General features: G+C 43.5%; 1 protein-coding gene across 1 annotated transcript in view; it reads left to right on the forward strand.

Annotated features, from left to right (window-relative positions):
* The window catches only part of LOC133341581 (slit homolog 2 protein-like), a 120,186-nt gene that overhangs the window by 156 nt on the left and 97,439 nt on the right, over nucleotides 1–22,591 (forward strand). The window contains exon 2 of the mRNA XM_061550220.1: nucleotides 562–650. Coding sequence (XP_061406204.1) covers nucleotides 581–650 — 70 coding nt within the window. The 5' untranslated portion in view covers nucleotides 562–580. The remainder of the gene's footprint in view (nucleotides 1–561; nucleotides 651–22,591) is intronic.

The following is a 22,591-nucleotide window of genomic DNA, read 5'->3' on the forward strand; positions in this document are numbered from 1 at the left end:
GCCCGTTTGAATCTTGCTTCGTGAGAAATGTTCGCATTGTGTGTGGCGGTGCGCTTGTCAAATTGTCTTTGTCGTCGTTGCTGCTGAATTCTGATGGCGATGGATCCACGCAGGGTTGACAGCGCGTGCCGGCGTCCTCACACTCGATGGCTCTGCACCGAGTGTTAATTATGCTCAGTCGATCGAATGTGAAGACAAAACGTCGCTCGTTTGATGAACGTTTGGGTCGAGGATGCAATGCACTTGCAATGTGCGCCTACTCGATCAGAATAACTGGGCGTCTGTATGTTTTTTTTAAGTTAAACAATTAATTCGCCTCATTTAATTTCTGGACTAACCAGGGCACGAACCCGTTCGCTTCTGCCTTCGTCTCAAATTCAACAGCAGCAATGCAGATGCAGCCTGCCACGTGTCGCACTTCCCGGTGTATAACTTCGAGCGGCTAATCGCATTTTTGGCCAATTTTGGCAAATTTTGGCACGCGCATGAATCCCTTCGGTGCGAGATGCGTTTACGATGGTACTTAACGCGCCCTGTCCGTTTTTGTCTCTCGCCCATCAGCCTGCAGGAGCCAATCATCATGTGGATCAAGTGGATCGCCACGCTGGTCGCCTTTGGCGCCCTGGTGCAAAGTGCAGTAGCATGTCCCGCGCAGTGTTCGTGCATAGATGCTCCTCAATATGGTGGGGCCAATATACAAACAATGCAGGGTTCTTAACCAATATTTAAGTTGCTATCAGGATATATGTAGTTAAATATATTAACATATATTTGATATAGTGTTAGAGATTAAGTGAATATGATATGTAAAATTTTCCAAAAAATATTTAGATTTTGTTTTTTAAAACAAATAAGCCATTTGTAAAAAAAAAAAAAAAAAAAAAAAAAAAAAAAAAAACAACTATGTTAAATAATTCGAATCTGGAAAATAAATTCCAATTCTGGAAAATAATCAAATAATGGCCAAAAAAATTGCATGCGTGAAAAATATTAATCGGAATTTTGAAAATAAGTTCAATCTAAAAAACTTGGGCCAATGAAATTACGATTAATGTATATATAGTCTGTCAACAGGTAGGTGCTGCATAAATCAGTGTGCACACTTGATATCGATGAAGGCGTCTCAGATGGAATTACATAAAATACAATTCACACGAAATCCCAAACCGTAGAATATATTAAACACTTAGTTTATCAATAAAGAAAACAAACAATCAATTAATGTGTATTCGTAAACACGGAAAGTCCTGTGTAGCCAGCTACCAAGCTAGCTTGCAAGGGTGATCCCGTGGTGCATTAGCGCTACACAAGAGCAACAACGACATCAAAGTGATACGTACAGAAGAAACGGGCAACAACGGAACAGAACGTGTCATAGGTGCAGGCAAACATTGTGCTTAAAGAACAATACGTAACAACATTAACAAAATAAACAACAGGCACATTGCACCACCAACAGCAATAAGGACTAGGTAATGAACTATTGGACTGGGCGTGAGCACGATGTGAAGCGAATGCGATCGAGCGATTTAAACAACAACAATAACCACCACGGGAACGCAGACAGGAATAGCACGTGACTCTCGGTAGAGGTGCAGCATCCAAACTGTGTGTGTGCATTTGGAACGAGGTAAGGCCAGGGGAGGGAGCCGAGTCTCAGCCGAAGAGGCGAGGGCATTCATAAAATATCAACATAGCAATATACTCCAGGAAATATAATTTGCAATACATAAAATCTTATCCTCCCTCATATTAAAGGTCATTTATTAAAATCAAGGAATGGCACAGTTCAAGGTAGATAGCCAGCTGTCCTGTATTGAGAGATATGCTATGAAACGTACTGAGAGATGTACACTCTCTTGAAAGAGGCGAGGTTATTTGAGCTCAACAGCTCGTTTTCCAAGAGCGACCTGCCCATGAAGGCGGCAATAATGCTACATGCACAGGGAATTACGAGGGATGATACGTTACAAGAACTAGTAGGAAATGAAACGCAGCGAGTGGCAAAAGTATTTTAACAACAAATGGAATAATAACAACGGACTGGAGGCAGGCCTGCAAACGCGAAGACGCGTTTCAATGACAATGCATAAAGTGACAGAAGTAATTATATAAGTAAAAATAATCAATGAAACACTTTTATCATTCGGGATTGCATTCGCATCTGTGGGTGTAATGCTCTTGAAGCAACAATCATAAGCTGCGTAGAGCTGGATGCGATTGCAAATCTCAGTGCCAAGACCGGTTCATTCCGAAATTTAAACGCAGCGATTGAGAATGCCCCGGAACACTGCGGTGTCCTCGAGATGAGCCGGGTTGTGACCCATTCCATAACTGCGTGTAATTGTTCTTATATTTTTTGTTATAAATTTTGTTCCTTCAATAAAGATCGCATGAATGTGTAAAGGAGAGCCGACACAAGATTGCAGGGGTTTCGTCTTTTAATCATTTTCTCCCATCCACACCTGTCCCCAGCCGTCCCAATCTCGTTCCCGCCAAAGGCCCCTTCTTCCCGCCCGTTCTCCCCTTATATCTCCTCGATTACCCCTCCCACGAACCCTCCTATTGGTGGGAATCTTTCCCCTGACACCCCTACAAATGAAACAAATATCTGCCTCTGTTGATTGAATATTCTTTGGGTCAAGAATTTCACCACTGCCTTGCGCGATGTCGGGCGCCTGTGATGATATGAATCACAGGTAGCTGAAACACAGATTCTAAGCCGGGAAGACAACAATTCCAGCTCAGGCCTCTCTGACCTCCGAGCCATCTGCCCATTATTTTTGTGGATGACGATTCCTAACGACAATGGGGTTGTGTTCATAAGGTAGGGCCATGATTCTGGTGCTCATAAATTGCTGGCGCCTCAAGAGGAACGTTGATGGCAGTGCACGTGGCCTGTAATCCAGCAAGGGTTGGTGACTCACCACACAAATGTTCAGAAACTCCTTTCCCGTGCGCGTAGAGTAGGAGCCATAGCCTGGTTCGCAAGGAAAATGCAGTATAGTAAATGTGGACTCCACCTAATAGATCTTTGTGGGAGACATGTGTGGGTTTTATCCAGGTGCTCCAGTTTCCCCCCACATGTAATTGCTCATTAATTGATCAACAACACTCTCATCTAAAGAAGACAGAGCTTGGGCAATTGTTGGCGCCAGTTCAGCGCATGGTCACCTTCCATCGTGTCTATGCTTTCTCCACGTGCCGTCGAGTCGTTCTCCGTTGTCGAGAATGAGCGAATACTGTCGTGGTGCATTACAAGTACAAATTATTCCAATAATAATATGGCAGTCAAGAAGAGACACTCTGGAGTGCACCTCAGTGTCAAAAGCATCACGTATGGTAGCCCTTTGCACTGACGAGATCAGAATGCTTGAGATCACAACAGCCACCACGTTCTGGGGTTTGCCCGGGATCAACCAGAGCAGTTGTGGGTGGATCCACCTTTACTGATCCCACCACTCTCCGGCCATCGCACCTCAGAGACAGAAACGATTTCAACTCTCAGCTTATGTAGCTGCGACAACAGCAAGGGCAGATGACGGGAACGGGAGAGAGAGATGATAATCCAGGTGCTCACTCAGATGGCTTACCAGGGATTAAACACAGAGCAGGACTGTACTAACCTGGCAAAGCTTCCCCCAAAAGAAGTGCAGTATACTAAACCCAATGTGACCATTAGTCCCCTCGCATCTGCATAGGGGATGCTGTCGTGGTGTGATGTATATTACGCACGCTGGACTAACAATTCGGAAGGTCTAATGATGTAGATGCTTACCCCGAGCCCTCATTACTTTGATAGTGCATTGTCTTGAGCTGTATGCCTTTTGGCGTCCTCTGGTCGAGCACCAATCGAGACGAGGCTCAAAAGAAAGCCGTGTCTGGTGTGGACCAATCAGTTTCAAGGACAATGCATATATTATCAGAGTGTGTTTTTTTGTTTGCATTTTTACCGCAAGTATTCTGGTTAATGCACACATGATTCCTTGTAAACGGTTTCAGTTTTATTGCCAGATAAAAAGTGGAAAAACCTTCTCATTATCTTTTGGTACTGGCAAAGGAGGTCTAATGATGTAGATGCTTACCCCGAGCCCTCATTACTTTGATAGTGCATTGTCTTTGAGCTGTTCGCCTTTTGGCATCCTCTGGTCTATAGCACCAATTGAGACGAGGCTCAAAAGAAAGCTGTTTCTGGTGTGGACCAATCAGTTTCAAGGACAATGCATATATTATCTGCATGTTTTTTGTTTGCATTTCGTTAATGCACACATGATTCCTTGTAAAAAAGGTTTCAGTTTTTTTGCCAGAAAAAGGGGAAAACCCTATTATTATATTTTGATACTGGCAAAGGAGGTATAATGATGTAAACATGACAATTTATAGGAAACACCTCGCTAACATAAAAAATATCATAAACGGCCTTCAGATGGTCACATCTTCGATAGATCGGTGCATTCAAACTGTTCCTAGTTTGAGCTCAGCAACTCTTCCCCCATCTCAAGCCTCACCCCTTTCGATAACATTGGGGATCCGCCTGAACCGTTTATATTTAATATCACAGCGCCGGATGTGCTCAGCCAACTAGCCTCAGGACAGACACCCTCCTCCATTGGGGCAGATAAACTACTCACTTTTTAGTTGGTCACAACGGATAATATAATCTATAAACCTCTAGTCCATCTCTATAACCTATCGATCAAGAAAGCCGCAGTGCCCCATGAATTGAAAACTGCGTTCGTTCGTCGTCTTCGCCACAGGTGTATCTACAGACGACTCCAACAATTACCGGCCAATTTAGATCCTATCACCATAAATTTACATCTTTGAGAAGAGTCTCAAGGCCCAAATGAACAATTACACGTCTACAGATGGGCTGTCTCACTTTAAATAACCAGGCTTCTACAAAAAAACCCTTTCACTAACGTAGCTGTACTCGGCTTCCTTGATTTTGTATGTAATAGACTGGACCATGAGCAATACGATGCCACACTTTTCTTGACTTGTCCAAAGCCTTCGATACGATAGGTCGTGCAATCCTACTCAAACGACTCGACAGCCTCGATTTCTGCCGCCATACAATTGACTGGTTCAATAGCTACTTTTTTTAGCGAAATCAGGTTGTTTCCGTCGAAAGTTGGTACCTAAAATGTTTTAACCACGAAGGCAGTTCCACAAGCCTCCACACTTGGACCAATTTTATTCCCCCTCTTAGTTAATATTCTTGGAGACCAACTTAAATTCTCTAATGTGGGCATTTTTTCTGACGATACTGCAATAATGTTAAGTGGAATTTTACAAGAAGCAGTAATACCTTACATTACAAAGTGATTTTGACCTCATTCCACATCTCCTTTGTTCCCTCAAATAAGTGCTGAAGGAAAATCAAACAAAAGTAATTATTATCTCCAATAAGATAAATCCTGCCACATTAACAACCCAGGTTGTGTATCAAGATAATCAACACATCGAACCAGTGGGGAATTACAAATACTTGGTATTCATCATCGAGTCCAAACTGAAGTTTCACTCCCACTTTGATTATATTGAAGATTAAGGTGATGTTTCGGCTAGACGATAAGAAGTGCTGCATCGGTTGGAAGGTGTGAACGAATCGATTGTGAAGACGATTTATTAATCACATATGTTTTTGTCTATGTATGTTTCTTTGTATAACACACTCAACACACTCATGTACAACGGAACAATAGAACAACGTAAATGTTTCACATTATCGCATGCATCTATTCCTCCAGTAATTGAGGATATCAGTCATAAGAACGTCTACATAGCGAATCATTAACGTTCAAGAAACAGTGTCAGGGGCGAGCGTTGGGCGTGAGTGCCGTGGAGTGGGAAAGGTAATGGAGACGGGGGTTATGTGTTGAGGTGAAATTGAAAGAGTGTACACACAGAAGACATGGAGAGCGACTCAGCATATTTTAGTATAAAAACAAGTGCGGAAATCATCGAGAATTATGTAAACAAAGAGGGAGGGGGTGATACTTTTTGACCCTGGAATGTAATTCTATTTTTCTGATAGGGTCTATTCTTTGTCAAACGCGGTTTTTCCCAACACGGCATTTTCCAAAAACGTGTCCTAGTTGATAATATACACTGATTAACATATATTAACATCTATATTTCCATATACGCATCGCTTTATTGCTTTTTATTATTAAGTTTAGTTTGCCAAAAGCACGGACCCATTCTCATCCATTCTGCGTTCAATAACCGCCATCAGTATCTATGCTCTGAAGTGTGCCCCAGTTGTATCTCTTTGATGGATATTTTACATCCCTTTAGGAACTTGTTGAACGTTTTTATTGTGTTGCTCTTTTTTCTTGAGACCCACTTTGTAACCTTCTTCATAATTTTATATCCCCTGCTGTTAATTAGCATTACTTGTCAGTAATAATCCGTTGATCAACACATTTTGATTGTAAAATGTTCTCCGTTTAATATGCATGCCTTTGTGTCGTAATGACAAATTTTAGCGAAACATTTTCATATTTCGGCGCGTGTGTTTATTGTGCCGAAGATTCTTGACACTCAGAAAGCACACATGCACCTGGGACTGCGCCTGCACGGACATCTTGTATCTCAGCACGTGGATCGGCCAGAATTCGGGTAAAGTCTTTAAGAATAGTGTAAACAACCCAGATAGCGCTGTGTGCTCTGGTACCAATACAACTGTCCGTGGGTAATTTCCCTGCTCGACTCCCACAGCCGCCAGGGACTCGCATCAACTGCTCCATGTGATATGACATACGTCCTCGTCTATTTATTGCACTTGTTAGTGGAAAAATAACTCAATATCTCGTTAATGTCTTTGCAAGGGTGAAAGGTTTTTTAAACGAATTTGTTTGAGGCAACTTACCTTTCAGGTAATTGCATATTTGCCTTGATTCCAAGTAAAGTGTCACTCTTCAAACTGGGAAAATACCACATCGGAGGCCAATAAGTTTTTGATGAATCTCCCTCTTGTGCCAAACGTACAAGCCGATTTAAAGGTTCACAATAAACTACATTGCACCACACGTCAAAAAAGGCTGATCTTCGTTCGATAAAAAGTATGCATTGTTCAGACGCTACCTTTAACAATCTGAAAACCTACCGTGCAGAAACCCGTCTATGCACGAGCCAACTAATCGAGACTCAAGTCTGCGGACTGAGCATCACGCGGAAATGGCAGTAACCTGCCACACCGCTTTAATCCTGTCGACCTCGGCGCAACTCTCAATGAATCTCTGACGTCCGAGTCACCTCTGATTAGTACGGTTGGGTGTGACAAAATTTCAACATATATACGTGTCGGGAAAATTAGGATGAAGGGGAGTCCACAAATGGTAATATCATCCATACACTGGCGAACACCTAATCAGGAGTGGATGCATCGACACTCAGGTAAACCGCACTCACTCTCTGCTGGTCACCAGTGGAGTGCGCACGTGCTGCAAGGTAGGGGTCTGAATGTGCAAGAAAGAGTGACCCAGCAATATTATTAAATACATTCTGTAGAAGCATTACTGGCTATCTCAAGCGAACCAATTTAGACAGTGTTTACCTCTTGGCTGACATTGCACACCTGCACATTCGATGTACGGTGTCCAGCTTTACAGGTTGGTCACGTCATACCAAGGACCCAAGGCATCAGCTCTACCAGCTTATAGCAGCTGCCACTTTACTTAAATCACAAAGCTGCTACCAGTAGACATAAAATACATAGCAACTGCCAGTAGACTCAAATATCATCACCAGCGTTGTATTACCACCATGAAACCTCTCAGCTGGAATGTACGACCTCAAGCAACATCAGGAGCTGCTCGTATAGGTCTTTAAATAGTGGATACTCTTCCACCGGGGTCAGAAAAACCACGGACAAAATCTGGCGATACCTGAACGGCGTTAGTTCAGGTATTGGCCACTCCAGAGCAAATATAACTGTCAATGGTGGTCCATCTCGACCAGGTCCAGAACACGGCCAACGTTTGTTGCAAGGATCAGACGATCCCTCACTCATCCTGTTATCTAACGGAGGTGTTGCACACAACTGACAAATTGTAGCACTGCCATGGGCCGTGTGAGGGCCTGTGCCCACATATGATTGTGACTGGTGGGCACAAAATGAATGAAGTGTTTTCTTCAACAGCCCTTGTCCCAAGAATCTACGATGGTTATACTGGATATCGTTCCTTTTGAGTTTTTATTTCTCTATATCTCTCTCTGTATGATTGACCTTCTTTTTGGCTCCCTCCATGTCTACATCTATCTGTACATGCATCTCTCTTGATATCTCACGTCCGTGTTTGTCTACATCCCTCCGTGTCTCTTTCTCTCCGAAGCCCATCCTCCAAGTAGGTAAACACCATTTAGAGCATCCATCCACTCGAGAACCCGAAAATTATTAACCTCACTTATTTGCCTGCTTGGTGCCCTGCCAGATTCAGATGTCTTATTCGGTTAGAATTCTACGGTTTGGTTTTGGCTCAGCTCGGAAAATGGCAAATGGTAAAACCTGTAGGGGCATGAGTGTTGCGAAGTCGTTGCCAGAACCGAGCGAGGTTCCGACGCATTTAAGCCATTTCCCCAGAAGCTGAGCCTTAGTCCACATTATTCTCTAATCTACAGTACATGCATACATGTGTAGTGACTAACTCGGTCGGCGACGTTATTCAGTCCGGACAGTTGGTAGGCTGCCTGACTGGTGACGCCCCGAGAAGGTGAAGATGGAGATGACGACAAGAAGGATGGTGAAGACGACGAGAAAAATGGTGACGAAGACTTCCGCAGCACGATGGGGATCCCACTCCATACAACAGCCCCAAGGTCCCCTACAGAGGCCCTTCTTATACTGTCAGCGTGGCCTGGCTTCACCCCCGGACACGCCACCTTTCTAGAACCTACCAGCGGGTTCCTGGTGTGCCCCTTCTGTGACCTTTCCCCTAGATCCCTCTCTGGTGTATCACGTGGCCTGCTGACGTCAGGGCTGCCGTAAGCCACAGATCCCCTTCCCTGCCAGCAGCCAGCGATATGAGGCTACACTACTATTATTCTATGCCACTACACATGTGTAGGTGGTATCGAGGTGCCTTACTGAGCCCACTCTGACCATACGTCAGAGGGAGTCGCCAGGCAATATCCCTAGACAATGATTAACGGACAAGGATAGCTAGAGCAAGGAATGAGGAGTGGGGAGCTTCACGGGAAAGTGTAGGACTGTTGGAATAATATAGGATTGGTGATGGAGATAGGGTGTGGAGCAGAAAAAGGGGTGAAGGGGATACAAGAGAGAGGAAGGAGGGAAGTTCTGATTGCGAAGTCTGAGCAAGCGTGCATGACCTGCTTTGTAAATCTGTTGTGTCACCTGTGGGTCGTCAATATAGGCACCTTTGTAGAACACAGCGTGAGCCGAGTACCCTCAAATGGAAGTGCTTTTAAATATGTTTGTATTGATCACTAATTTCATTTTTGGTTTGGGATGTTTCCGTGGTGTAATGGTTAACACACTGGACTTGCAATCCAGAGGCCAACTGTTTGGTTCTATCTCCCAGTGCGGCAGTTAAATCGATGGTCAATTTCTTTTATTTTTGTAATTCCCCTGCCTATATGCACCGAGTATACATGGGAACACCGCATGTAGTCAATCAACAGGTGGGGTGTATGTGGCGTGGTAAAGTGTAGGTATTTGCACAATTTTCAATACGTCTGGCGAAGTGGAAGAGTAAGCCATTGGCCAGATAAAGCCCCCTTTTGCAACTGCGATTTTAAACCATTAACCTTACCCATTGCATTGATAATTCAATTATAAAGTCAATGTAATCCACAGACTGTATTGTCGTAGTTTGATCTTAGCTTGTTGCTGTTATTGTTGTTTCGCTGCCTTGCCCAAGCATACATTTTATCTTGACAAAACAGCAAAAAATGTTTCGACGAGTGCAATGTGGACATCCATGCTTGAACTATATTTGGTTTTTCACTGATTTTTCTAAACGTTTTTCTATCTTACCCTTGTATACTCTCTTGTATTATTTGTTGATGTAATTGTTCTGACCCGCCCCTACTGGCTGGACATCGGTGAACAAGAGCTTTGTATCTTCATCAGATTCCTCGAGGAAAAAAACACGTTCTGATTCTGATCCAGAATGGTCCTCGAGTGCGCAAATCAGAACTTGTGGGGAGCCGTCACCTCCGATTATCATGGTTGGCTCCGTATGGTGTGAAAGACGTTCAACACACATACGTGCATACATTTTATCAGCACGGTTGGCTACGTACAGTGCGAAAGAAGTTCAACATACTTACATACATATAATTTACTGGAGACTCTTCCGTCAGCAGCAGCGTAAAAAAGAAATGTCGGGGCTGTCCCTTACCATATTATGCGATTCCGATGGCACGCTCAATTGCCAAAGATGTTCGAGTTTGTTGTTGTTGTGGTGTTTCACGGGTGTTTTTGTGATTTATGCTTCGCTTCAGCTGTGTTATTCTAAAACGAAAAAAAACCTTCCATTTCAACCAAGGAGACCATTCAGAACTTAACCTCGTGGCACGTTTTCTTAGCGGGGTCGTGTTGCCACCACTTCTGCCATGTGATCAAGAATAACGACGGCGTGGCATCCGAGAGGTATGAGACACGTACGCGACGTGGTCCACAGTCGTGCATCATCATCATTATCATCTTAATTATAACGTATTTTTTGTATCAATTCACTCCATCATCATTATCGTTATAATGGTTATTTGTATTCATTCATTCCATCATCGTTATACCGGTTAATTTTATTAATTAACTTCATCATCATCGTTAAAACGGTTATTTGTATTAATTCACTCCATCATCATCGTTATAACGTCTGTTATTATTGATTCACTCAATCATCATCGTTGTAACATTTATTATTGATTCACTTCATCATCATCATCGTTATAGACGTTATAATTAGTATTCGGTCACTCCATCATCAACAGCACAGCTGCACCAAACAGTCACAGGCCGCTACCACACGTGTCAACTCATCGCCCACGACAGCTTGCGGTCGATGTGGGATTTTTTTTGCACGCACGAAGCAATAACGTCCTCTCGGGCGAGTCATGGAGTTTTATTTGTGTTTTGTGAATTCGCTGACGGCTTCCCCACAAGTTCTGCAAACTCCGCGGCCACCACCACCCACCCAACGCTTACTCCTGACTCATCACAGAATTCCCGCTCACCACTGCAACCCACCAACTCACCGCCCCTCCCTTCCCCCCTCCCCTCAAAATCCAACATCACACGCCACTCTTCGTCAAGTGTAGAGTGCTCCAGTTGGACGCGGACACAGCAGCGAACTGGTAATAATTAATAGGTGCTGCTTGCTGAAGAAGATAACAGCCGGGTTCATGACCTGTAGACGTGGTGAGGTAAGGGTCGGCTATAGTGTTTGGTGAGGCGGAGGATCCGAGTTGGTAATGGGTGGGGAGTTATGTGGGGGTAAGCTATGGTGATGGGTAGCGGATGGTGAGTGGTACGCAACTGGATGGTGATGAGCAGTGGTTGGTGGGTGATGTCAGTGTGCCTGGCGAGTAGATCTCTACATAATTGGTTTTCCACGCGAGTTACTTAGACTCCATATCAATATACTAATCATTTCGCGAGCCGAGCGAGTTTTTGCGAGTCTATGGATCGGCGATGGAAAGAGTGGGTGTTGAACGGTGGGTGATTTGGCTATGGATGGATAGTGGTGTGCGATTGAGGAACGAAGTTTTTGGTGAGTTATGGTGGGAGGTGGCGATTGGTGGTGGTTGATAAGATGAGTCGTTGTAATCGGTGACGGACACCAAGTTATTGGTGATGACGGACGGTTGATGTTTGGTTGCTGATGAAGGAGGGATGACGTACGGGTGAATGGTAAGCAGTGAATGATGGATGATATTGGTGGATACAATCGATGGGGTGATGAGCTTTTCCGCGATGTATAATGAGCCAATCAATACCACGATGCTTTTAAAAATCCACGTTGCATTGTGCTCCATTCACCAATTAATCCATATGTATCATCATCATGTAGTACAATAACGATGCATTAAATCGTATCAATACAAACGACCAAACGCGTTACACATGATGAGAAGGCATTCACGGCCATGGCCAAACCTTGTGATGGATTCTAATTCGTATTCACGAAGGGTATCGCGTGCACTTGTGAGCGGGTGGGACTTGCTTGCAATTGGTGGCCGGGCGACGGCTTACAGCTGTTTTTGTTCTACGATTAAAGTCCCACTGTTTTCACTTCGCACGCGCCGTGGATTCTTGTTAGGTTCGTTTAGTTGCTTAATTCCGAGCTCGTTCGTTATTGTAAGTAAATAAAACCCCCCACAATAATCCGTAAATGAGTGCGATATGCAAGGGTTAACAGATATAGCATTTAAAATGTAAGGCTCAACTCGTCGTATGCATGCGTCGTATTCCATCCGATTGTCTTTAAGACGTGTGCTCTGTTAATGATAAATATATACTATACATATACAAGCGATCGAGCAATAGAACCGTTATAAAACAATTAACCAAAAATCTAAAAAGAATAGCAAAAATTTTCAAAAAAACACCCAACTATATAGACTTGTAGTATGTAAGTTAATTGCGTGGGAAATAGAAGATAATACTATATTTTTATCAACCTAACGGCAAAAAACTAACAATTGCTGTATGTAACCGCCATTTTTTAATAATACAAAGTAGTAACAATCTGAGAACAAAAGACAAAAGTAACACCGATTTAAGGCTGCAACATATTAAAAAGTGTCACAAGACCATGTAGACCGTACCACGTTGTTTAGTTATGTGCGTCCATCAATACTAAACATGGTGCACGTATAAATAACAACAAAAAATGGCCCGAAATTTTGCCACATTTTCTGGTGATACTGGAAAATTTGGGGAAATAAAACTGGAAAAAAAACATTGAAGCGAACAATATGCACCACATGTCACCATAAAACATCCATCGCCCTCTGCAGTTGCTCTGGTACCAATACCCCCGTCCGTGCAGTCACCGAGGCCAGCACTAGCCCCTCAAAATGCCCAGGCTACGTTGCTACGACCACGACGCCGACGACGACCACGCCCGAAATCATCCCCGAGACCACAACCTTGCCCGTGATCACAACCCAGAAACCCAGGTCTCTGATGAATTTCAACTGCAGCTCAATTCAGGAGAGGAAGAACGACGGCGGCGACTGCGGAAAGCCCGCCTGCACAACTCTCCTGAATTGCGCCAACTTCCTCAGCTGCCTCTGTTCGACCTGCGCCCTCTGCAAGAAACGTTAATCGGCGTGCGACGGTCGGGGAGAAGGGCGGTTGGTAGGCGGGCGGAGTGGGGTGGGGGGTGTAGTGGAGAAGGTGGGTGGAAGGAGATGGAGGAGGAGAGTAACAAGAAGAGACGATTTGATTGAAAGGTTGACAAACTTCTCCCGCAAACTCCACCACCTTCGCGTCCGAACGACCACGAGGATACCGCGACGACGACGATGATGATGACGAAACCAAGCAAGGATCAACGACCACTCTTGTCGAATCGCTTCGTCGGCGGCTGCTGCCGACACACACGCACGCACGCGCACACGCACGAGCGCATTTGAAAACAAATAGAGTTCCGATTTAATTTGTTTGGTTTTTCCGATCCGTGTGATGCAGCAGTTTCGGCGACTGTCGATTTCGTCGCTTATTTTACTTAGTTTATAATTTTATGTTTTTATTTGATCAAATAATATAACTTGCCTATTCTCTTTTTTTAAAGTATAGTCAACAGTTATGCAATACGTTAATCACCGCTTAAGTGACGTTTCGCTGGTAGTTAAGAGTTTAATTCTACGAGTTCATGCCTGAAGAGTTGAGTATTTTGTCACCCAATACTCTCGATCGTGTGTTTTCGTGACGCGATCGCTGTTCCCTGGCTCGGCTCTCGGCTACTGTTCACCATTCGCCCACGTCTGTCTTCGCTTCATCCATACAACTACAAAATAAAAATGATTTAAAATTTCAGTCGTTGCATTTTCGCTGTCACTCTGTTCGCGATGACCACGCGTCACGGTCACTCTCGGACCCTCTCAACGGTCTCACTGTCCGACTGAAGGTTTCATTGGGTCTCTTGATACAGGACACTGAAGCATATGTTCATATCTATAGATATATATACGGTAATTGAAACGTCATTTAGGACTTTTCGAATAGAATATGGATAGAACAATTTACATAGAGACGGTAGTTGGTAGGGGACACTGATATTAACCATAGTTAGAGAACATTCATAGGGTATAGAGTACATAACACCATTGACAGGAGATTTCATTTCACACTATCGATGGGGCATATAGTACAGAACATTGATAGGAACTTTAGCACAAGGACATTAACATAACATATTGCACAAGGTGTCCATGAAGTCCCTACCTATTTTATTGAAATCAAAGCAATTTAGGGCACACCATGCAATAATATAATCAGAGGTATACTTATTAATACAACTTAAGCATTGGCTTCTAGACGAGCACTGTCAATATATTTGCACAGCTCAAATCTTGTCAGCTGCATTGCGGAACACATTTTGCAGCATCTGTGGAGTTATTATTAGTAACCGCAGCCCTCTATATAGAATCTCTTAAATCTTGTAGATCTGTAAGTCGTGTTTGATAACAGCTCCTGACTTGATAAAGCTCCTTGCTTCGGAGATGGAGTTGTCCAGGTCCTGTTACCGCCGCGTCCAATCCAGCAATTTGGAACACGTCCATGAAGGTTCTCCCGAACGATAATTAACGATAAGGAGCCTCGTCTTATTCAAAGTGTTATTACCATCACACGTTCTTGTACATTCACATTCATAGGATCCTGAAAATATATATACCATTAGTTCAATCAAATAGATAGGGACTTAATATACACCCTTTACAGAACATGCATCCGAACAATAGTGATATAATATTTACAGGTGCTTTAGCGTAGAACATTTACTTTAAAAAATCGATACAAACCACATTCATAGCACGTTCCACCGCTATGTGGTATTTGGTACAGATGACCAATAGGATCCCTGCTAGCCACCAGTGATTGGGACCACAGAGCATTTGACAAACAACAGTCAATCAAATGGCCCATGGACACAAACGTGGGTTCGGTAGAGAATATCTCCTTACGAGTATTGATGCACAACATTCATTTATAAGGTGTTTGATATCAACGTCACTGTGTGTACACACGATTAATATTGCCTCTGAAACAAAACGATAACACTTTGAATCGCTGTCCCTTTATGAGCAAGGACGACGATGACGCCGCTGATAAATATCACGGCTCGTGTGCGCGACTGTGTCTAAGGGGCACATTGCGTGGGTGGCAATATGTCTCCCACAGTGGCTGAACTTGAAGTTTGACGTTTGAGGAAAGGCTTTAGTTGAGTTGTTTTTACGAAATCAAAGCAATGGCAGGAATTTTAAAAAAATAACACGGATTAATTGAGTCCCATTGACGTCCAGATGGTCGAGGTTTTTTTTTGTTTACAAAAATTCATAGGATTGCGGAACACGAATTGGACGATGATCACGGTATATTAAGCTGCTTGGCATCGAGATGTCCGCTAATATTGACAAGATCTTTTGCAACGAGATAGATCGTGGCATGTTATAGTTTTCATGGCATAATTGTATTTGTCAAACAACATTGGCAATCCCATATTCGGAGAACATGAACAGGACACCATTAGAACAAATGTAGGTAAAACGCCCGCGCCATCAAGATGGAGTTGGGTATATCACGCACGGGCAGGGTCATTGGTACGGAAACATAAAAGGCTCCCTCTGTCACGCACATTACCTCGCAACGTACCATTCACGAGGCCTCCGCCAAGGTACAACTGGGGGGGTGGGGGCGTAGTTCGCTGCCCAACGGCCGCCCTGGTAAATACAGCAGGTGTATCAACCAAAAACAAAAAAACGAAAAGCGCCGTCTGCATAACAACTATTCCATTATTTTTTATAATCTATGTGAGCTAATTAGGAAAAGGTGAGAAGACAACGAGCCCATTTTAGAGCACATTGCATCGAGACAGTTAATATACATAAACGGAAGGACGCGCATGCATACAAAGCCACGTTCGTATATTGTTCGACTTGATCAATAGAGAAACATATATTACCATGCAGTGTGCACAAAGTAAAACAATGCCCACAATAGCCACCACGCGCCCGATCTCGGGTTGAGCCTGGGATTGGGCTTGGATGTGCGACCAAATGCATAACAGGTGTTATAGGGTGCTACGGGGCAGCGTTGTCAGTCGTGGGCAGTGCAACCCATTGTATTTTACTACGGCTCTGTCGTCTGTGCTTCTCGCCTCGCTCAAAACCGCAATGACCGGCGCGGTGAAGTATGGTCAAATATCAAAATCAGAATGTGTATTCATGTAGGGAATCCGATGAGATATAAAGCTCTTTTTAAATCCTTTATATTAAGTTCGCTTGCTTGCTTGCGTGCTTGCGTGCTTGCGTGCTTGCTTACGACCGTGCAAATATTTCGATCGTTTTTTAACCCACTTCCCGTGATCCAATCGAGCTGACATTTTCCACAGACTCGATGTGCGTGCCAATTAATTTTCGTGAAAATTTTTGTCCAAAATTTTACACTGTTTATGGAAAAATAAAAAAATATTTATTTACCAATTGCTTAATGCTGGCAGACAATCATCTGACCCATAGGTGGCAGCCATCTCAAGCCAGAGGACGAGAGGACTCTAGCCGCCACGCATATAAAGGATTTATAGTGAAAAACTTTGTTTTTACGGGTTAATTTTTCGCAGATGTCCACATCCAAACAGCCGCACCCAGGGATCCTCCCGGCGAGGGGAAGCCCTCATCCCTCATCTAGCAGTGGACTTAGAAATGGCACGCATGCTATCAGTGCGGTGGTGAATAATAATGCTGCGCTTGACATTGTCCATTGAAGTGCACCTGTTCGTCAAGAAATGAGAAGTCAAATGTTGCTGCTATAATAATCCTCGAGTCGCACACTCGACCCACACGGGCTGACAGCGACAGCAATCGCAGCACAAAAGCGGTCGTAACAACAACACCACGTGCTCCAACTTCCTCTTTGCTTGCCAGGAGGTCTCTTTTAATTATTTCATCAGCCACTGCACGCAATGTATATTATAAAAAAAACATCACATATAGCGTTGAACAGACTGTTGGGGAAAGTGCTGTGAGCGAGTACCTTAGTACCTATAAAGGCCGTCACGGCACACGAGGGGGTGTGGGTGGTCAGCATCACGCCCAGCGGGCTTTGTCTCTCTAGTACTGATGTCAACACATCGCACCAGGTACTTATTTAAGGCTGAGTCGACCTAGGGGTTCGGATATCCATTGCCACTGATGCTGACTGTGGTCGGGAATCACACTCATAATGCTCATTTCGAAGCGCGGGATGCTAACCACTGATCCCAATGGCACACATTACATTACGACGTAACGCATAACCGCGAATTGGACACGTTCACTATAGGGCATAGGTAGTTGAAACAACGGTGCAAGTCAGTTTCTGACATTCCCCACCTCTGTCCACTCAGCACCAGTTCGTCGATCGACAGGTGGGGTAAAGTGTGGGTAGTCCGCCACCCCCACCTCTTCCAAGATGTATGAGCAGCATAGAACGGTAGAGCGCCCTCTATCACTCTAGAGCTCCCTCTAGTGGAGGGCCTTCCGCAAGTAATGGAGTGGCTTATGCAAGAGATTGCAGGGATGCACCTTTAACTTTCACTGTAGCATTATTCATGAAATCCCACGTAAAATGCGTTAGATTTTTCAGGGAGAACTCAAACCTCACCCAGCCTGCCTGCAACATGTGACACGGGCCATCTGAGCCACTGCTAACATCAGTGGCGAATGATAATTATGTTCCAGTCATGTCCGTCGCCACTCCACCAAACCCGTACTGACCATCACGGTGAAGTATGAGGCGGAGCCCTTCATCTCATAGTGCCCTAACAAAGGGCTGCATGATATTAGAGAGATATAGGCCGAATTAGTTGGACAAGCACTGTTAGCGAGCAACGATTAAGGCAGACAAGATGGACAATACTGTTTCATGCTATGAAAATATTTGTCATTTTATTTTGCCAGGTGAACCTTATGGCAGGACCCCGGGGTCCCATAAGCCCCCGGCTCTCGCATAAACATGAAATTATAATGTAAACAAAAACTTTGCTCTTTTTCACAAATGTTGTCTTGTGAAACTATGCCTTTAAAACTGAAAACATCTTACCTACAGTATCTCTATTCAAATACACTATCGAAATAAATAACTTACACCCCTCTGTCAATCATCGTGTTTCTCGGTGTGGATTTGAAACACACACTTTGTAAACAGTACATAAAATAGTACGCGTTTAAAATGCGCTGTTCATATTGTAACAAGCGTTTATACCAATGTTACTCTACAGAGTAGTGGGTCGCCGCTCCTCTTATCCACATTTATACGAGCGGTATGTGGAGACTATGGCTTAACCGCAAAAAAATCCTATCTGCACAGATGCATTCGGACAAGAGAAGTAATTATCAAACCGGAGGAATTAACGGTGCAACGCATCTCATCTGTTAAATATCTACAGGTAATAGGATTGTCATCGATTGATCATGGCTGCAGACATTTGTCGGTCACAAATAATTATTAAGATAAGAGAGCAGTTTCACTATATTATGCATACCGTTATGACAAATAAAGGACTTAAGTCACGTAGGCAGTTTGAGCAGCTTTGGATGAAACTTATGATCCTGCCCATACCCGAGCATGGAGTGCATTCGCTTGTTCAGCTCTTTTGCGCATTCGTCCTCACTGCGCTTGGACGACATGACAACAGAATGATCCGCGCCAGGTGAATCGCGGCGTTTATGTGTGCGGTGGAACGGAGTCGCCAAAAATAAAATAATTATTTACGATTTTGACTTCCGTTTATTCGAGACCCCGGGGTCCCGCCATAAAGTTCGTAAGGCCCACTGAACTATGCAGCTCTTTTTCAGATGCGACCTGGCCACAAATGATAGCTCAACGAAGTGGCTTATTACGTGGAGACGTATAACAGCCAAATATTCTAAAGTCTCAACGCATATTGATTCTAAATGTGGAGTGAAAACCGGAGGACCCGGAAAAAAGATCCACGCGACCACGGGGAGAGCATGCAGACTCCAAATAGGCGACAGGCTCGGGAGCGAACCCACGACTTACTTTATACCAGGCGAGGTAGTTAACATCTCGCCACTGTGTTGTGGACCGCCTAATTTTTGGTTTTGTTCTCAATTATGGTAGGTGTACATTTATAGCAGCAGTAGATGTGGTAATACAAAATTAATAATGAAAGAGTCTCGTTATGCACACGTGTTCGTGAAAAGCGGAACAAAATAATTCCAGCCTTAAAACACAAGATACAATTTGCAGAATAGTCAGGACAGTCGCCTCGGTAATAACCCAGGCCCATTATGGTACCAAGGTCCCCGTATAGGCTAAGTAGACTGTTTGGGTGAGTGCTGTTAGCGATCACCTATTAAGGCCGATAAAGGACACGTAGGAGTTATGTAGCCTCTATCACGCCCGGCCGCCTTTGTCTTCTCAGTTTTAATGTTCAATGGGTGTGTGTAATCACTCGCCTCCCTCACGATTTATGATCTTAAGTCTGGTCAAGAAACATTTTTTCGTACGTTTTTGTTAATGGCTGGATATCTCAAGTGAACCCTTTATATACAACATATAATGTACAGCAAGTCCTAGTTTAATGCTGTAGATGAGTTCCTGAAAAGTGCCGCGTTAAGCTAAAAACGCATTAAGCGAAAACAATTACCCAATGGAAAAACCGTGTAATAGCGAAAACACGTTGCGCGAACACGCGTTAAGCGAGGACTTGCTGTGCTCGAAATTAAAAGCTTTGATTTTCACGCGAGTAAATTAGACCCGTGTACATTGGGTTCAACAACAGGCATTAACCGATGATTCGATGTTTCTTTTGCAATCCTAACGTCAACACATCGCACGAGGTACTCATTTTAAGACTGAGTCCACCTTTGGGGAGGGCTCTTTTGCCATTGGTATTGCCTGCGTGCGCTCACCGATCCACGCACAGCTTAAGCAAAACATCTAAATAGGAATGGTGGCCGATGGATCAAGACTAAGGACGGGGTGGGTAGGCAAGGAAGAGAATGCGCCCCACAGCACAATCTCTGGAGAGATGGAGGGGTGAAATCAGCTTTTTATAAGCAGGTGCGATGTGCATTATGACATTACAAGATCGTGAGAGGGAAGCCTTCATTCATTGTAATGTTCTTAACCGCCCCTACTGGACATCTGCGAAAAATTGCTTTATAGCTCAATCGTATTACCCCAACATAAATAAGTTTTTTTATTAAATTGTGACTTAAAACTTTCGTGACTGCAGGGATTCATATTATCGGTTCTTTCGGTGAAGTCAGGTAGATAGAAAATAAAATAAAAATGAAATATAATGAAATGTAATAAAATAAAATTTAAATAATTAACTGAAAATAAATCTACGTTACTTTACCAAAAGAACCAAGAATACATATTTTGATCCATCTAGCAATGGATTAGGCATAGCCGATGATGATGTTGACGATATGGTATAATATAATCCCCGTGGTGGGTTATAGATAGGTGTTACGGGGGCTTCAACGGATAGAAATGCAATCGCCATGTGGTATTGCATAATCGTGGCGTGCATTGCGTAGTCTACATCGATTCGAGGATGCCGCAGTGGTGTAATGGGTGGCAGCACACTGAACTTGCAAACCAGACATCACCGGTTTGCTCTCCTGGCACGGCAGCTGAAACAATGAGCGCGTTCGTAATAAGTATAACCCGTAAAAACAAAGTTTTTCACTAGAAATCTTTTATATGCGTGGCAGCGAACTTAATATAAAGGATTTAAAAATATATTCGCCTGTGGAGGACGCGGGGATCGATCCCGCGACATTTGGCATGGGAAGTGAGGGCGCTATCAACTACGGTACTCCGCCACGGCCTGTGGAGGGGTTACGCTCTGGGCTCTTACACTCTGACGTTCAGCCAAAGCGATGAATGAGTTCTATTTGAATATATGTAAAATAAATATTTTTTGCCTAAAAAGTGTAAAATTTTGGGAATTTTTTTTCACGAACATTAATTGTCTGGCACATCGAGTCTGTGTGGAAAATGTCAGCTCGATTGGATCACGGGAAGTGGGTTAAAAAACGACCGAAAAATGTGCACGGTCGTAAGCAAGCAAGCACGCAAGCAAGCAAGCGAACTTAAAAATAACCACCGCCTTTGTAACGACGGGGACACATTTTAGTCGATTGGGAACAAGTTTAGCTGGTTGGGGTCAAAATGTGGGTATTCTCACTTCTTCCAAGACGTCTGCCTCGCGTAGAGAAGTAGGCTAAATACCCCACGGAGGAGCTATCCAGGAGCTTATTTTCTCAGAGGCTCGAGCAGGCAATTACAGAGCTGCACCTTTATATTTGTTACTCAACAGGAAAACACGCGTTTAAACTTGAAGCGGCTAAACCAGAGATCTGCAAGAAAAATAACAAGAAAATAATTTTTTGTTTCGAATTTGGTGAAAAAACCCCTCAATATTTCAAAAGCCGCGAAGCGTGTGAATAACGTCGCGAAGAAGTCCTTAAATAGCGACATGCTGGTCCGGAGCTGCAGGTTGGGCTAAGCGCACTAAGGCCAGTCATCTGAGGATTGTTGGTATAAGAACACAATGCACTGTCGGCGTCAATGCTTCGTCCAAAGTTCACTAACTTCCCCCCGTTATGACCGACCCAGCGACTGAGATACAGGATGTCCGAGCAGCCGCAGTCCCAGGGGTTGAGAACTGGGATGATGAGTCTCTCACATAGATATAGAAACTAAGATTGTTTTTTGTTATCAAATACAGCCTGACACCAATCCTTACCCTATCAACCTACCATCCGGTGTCACACATAGCAAGAGACGTGATATGTTTTGTGCAACTATAATTTACGTCTTAATTTGGAGCTTTCGTGACTGCAGGAATTACTCTTTGGTTCTTTCGGTAAAGTCACGTATAAAGTTAAAATAATAATATGCTATTATTTAATTTATTATTTTATCTTTATTCGTGACTTTACCGAATAAACCAAAGAGTATAATTTACGTAATACAATGAGCCGACAAGCTAGCCAGCATAAGGACTCAATGTAAGTGAAACTGAAACTGATATTAACTATTTATGTTCGATAATTTTTTTTTATCTACTACAGTATTTTTTTTACAGTTTTTTATGCAATTGCACAATGTTTATTATTTATGAGTTTAACAATGCTTCAATTTTTGTTGAATCATGACACATTTTGAAACACTGACCGTATGGGTATTAAAATCTAATATATTATAGTATTCCGACTTACGAACAGTTCGACTTTAGAACGGGTCCCATGAACGAATTATGTTCGTAAGTCGATGACTACCCTATATATTTCGAGTTAAAGCTTTCGTGACTGCAGGGATTCATCTTCTTGGTTCTTTCATCGGCATACGCAGATACGAAGTGAATTC

This window comes from Lethenteron reissneri, chromosome 2 (genome assembly GCF_015708825.2).
Source record: "Lethenteron reissneri isolate LAM-NWPU_2019-01 chromosome 2, ASM1570882v1, whole genome shotgun sequence".
NCBI lineage: Eukaryota > Metazoa > Chordata > Hyperoartia > Petromyzontiformes > Petromyzontidae > Lethenteron > Lethenteron reissneri.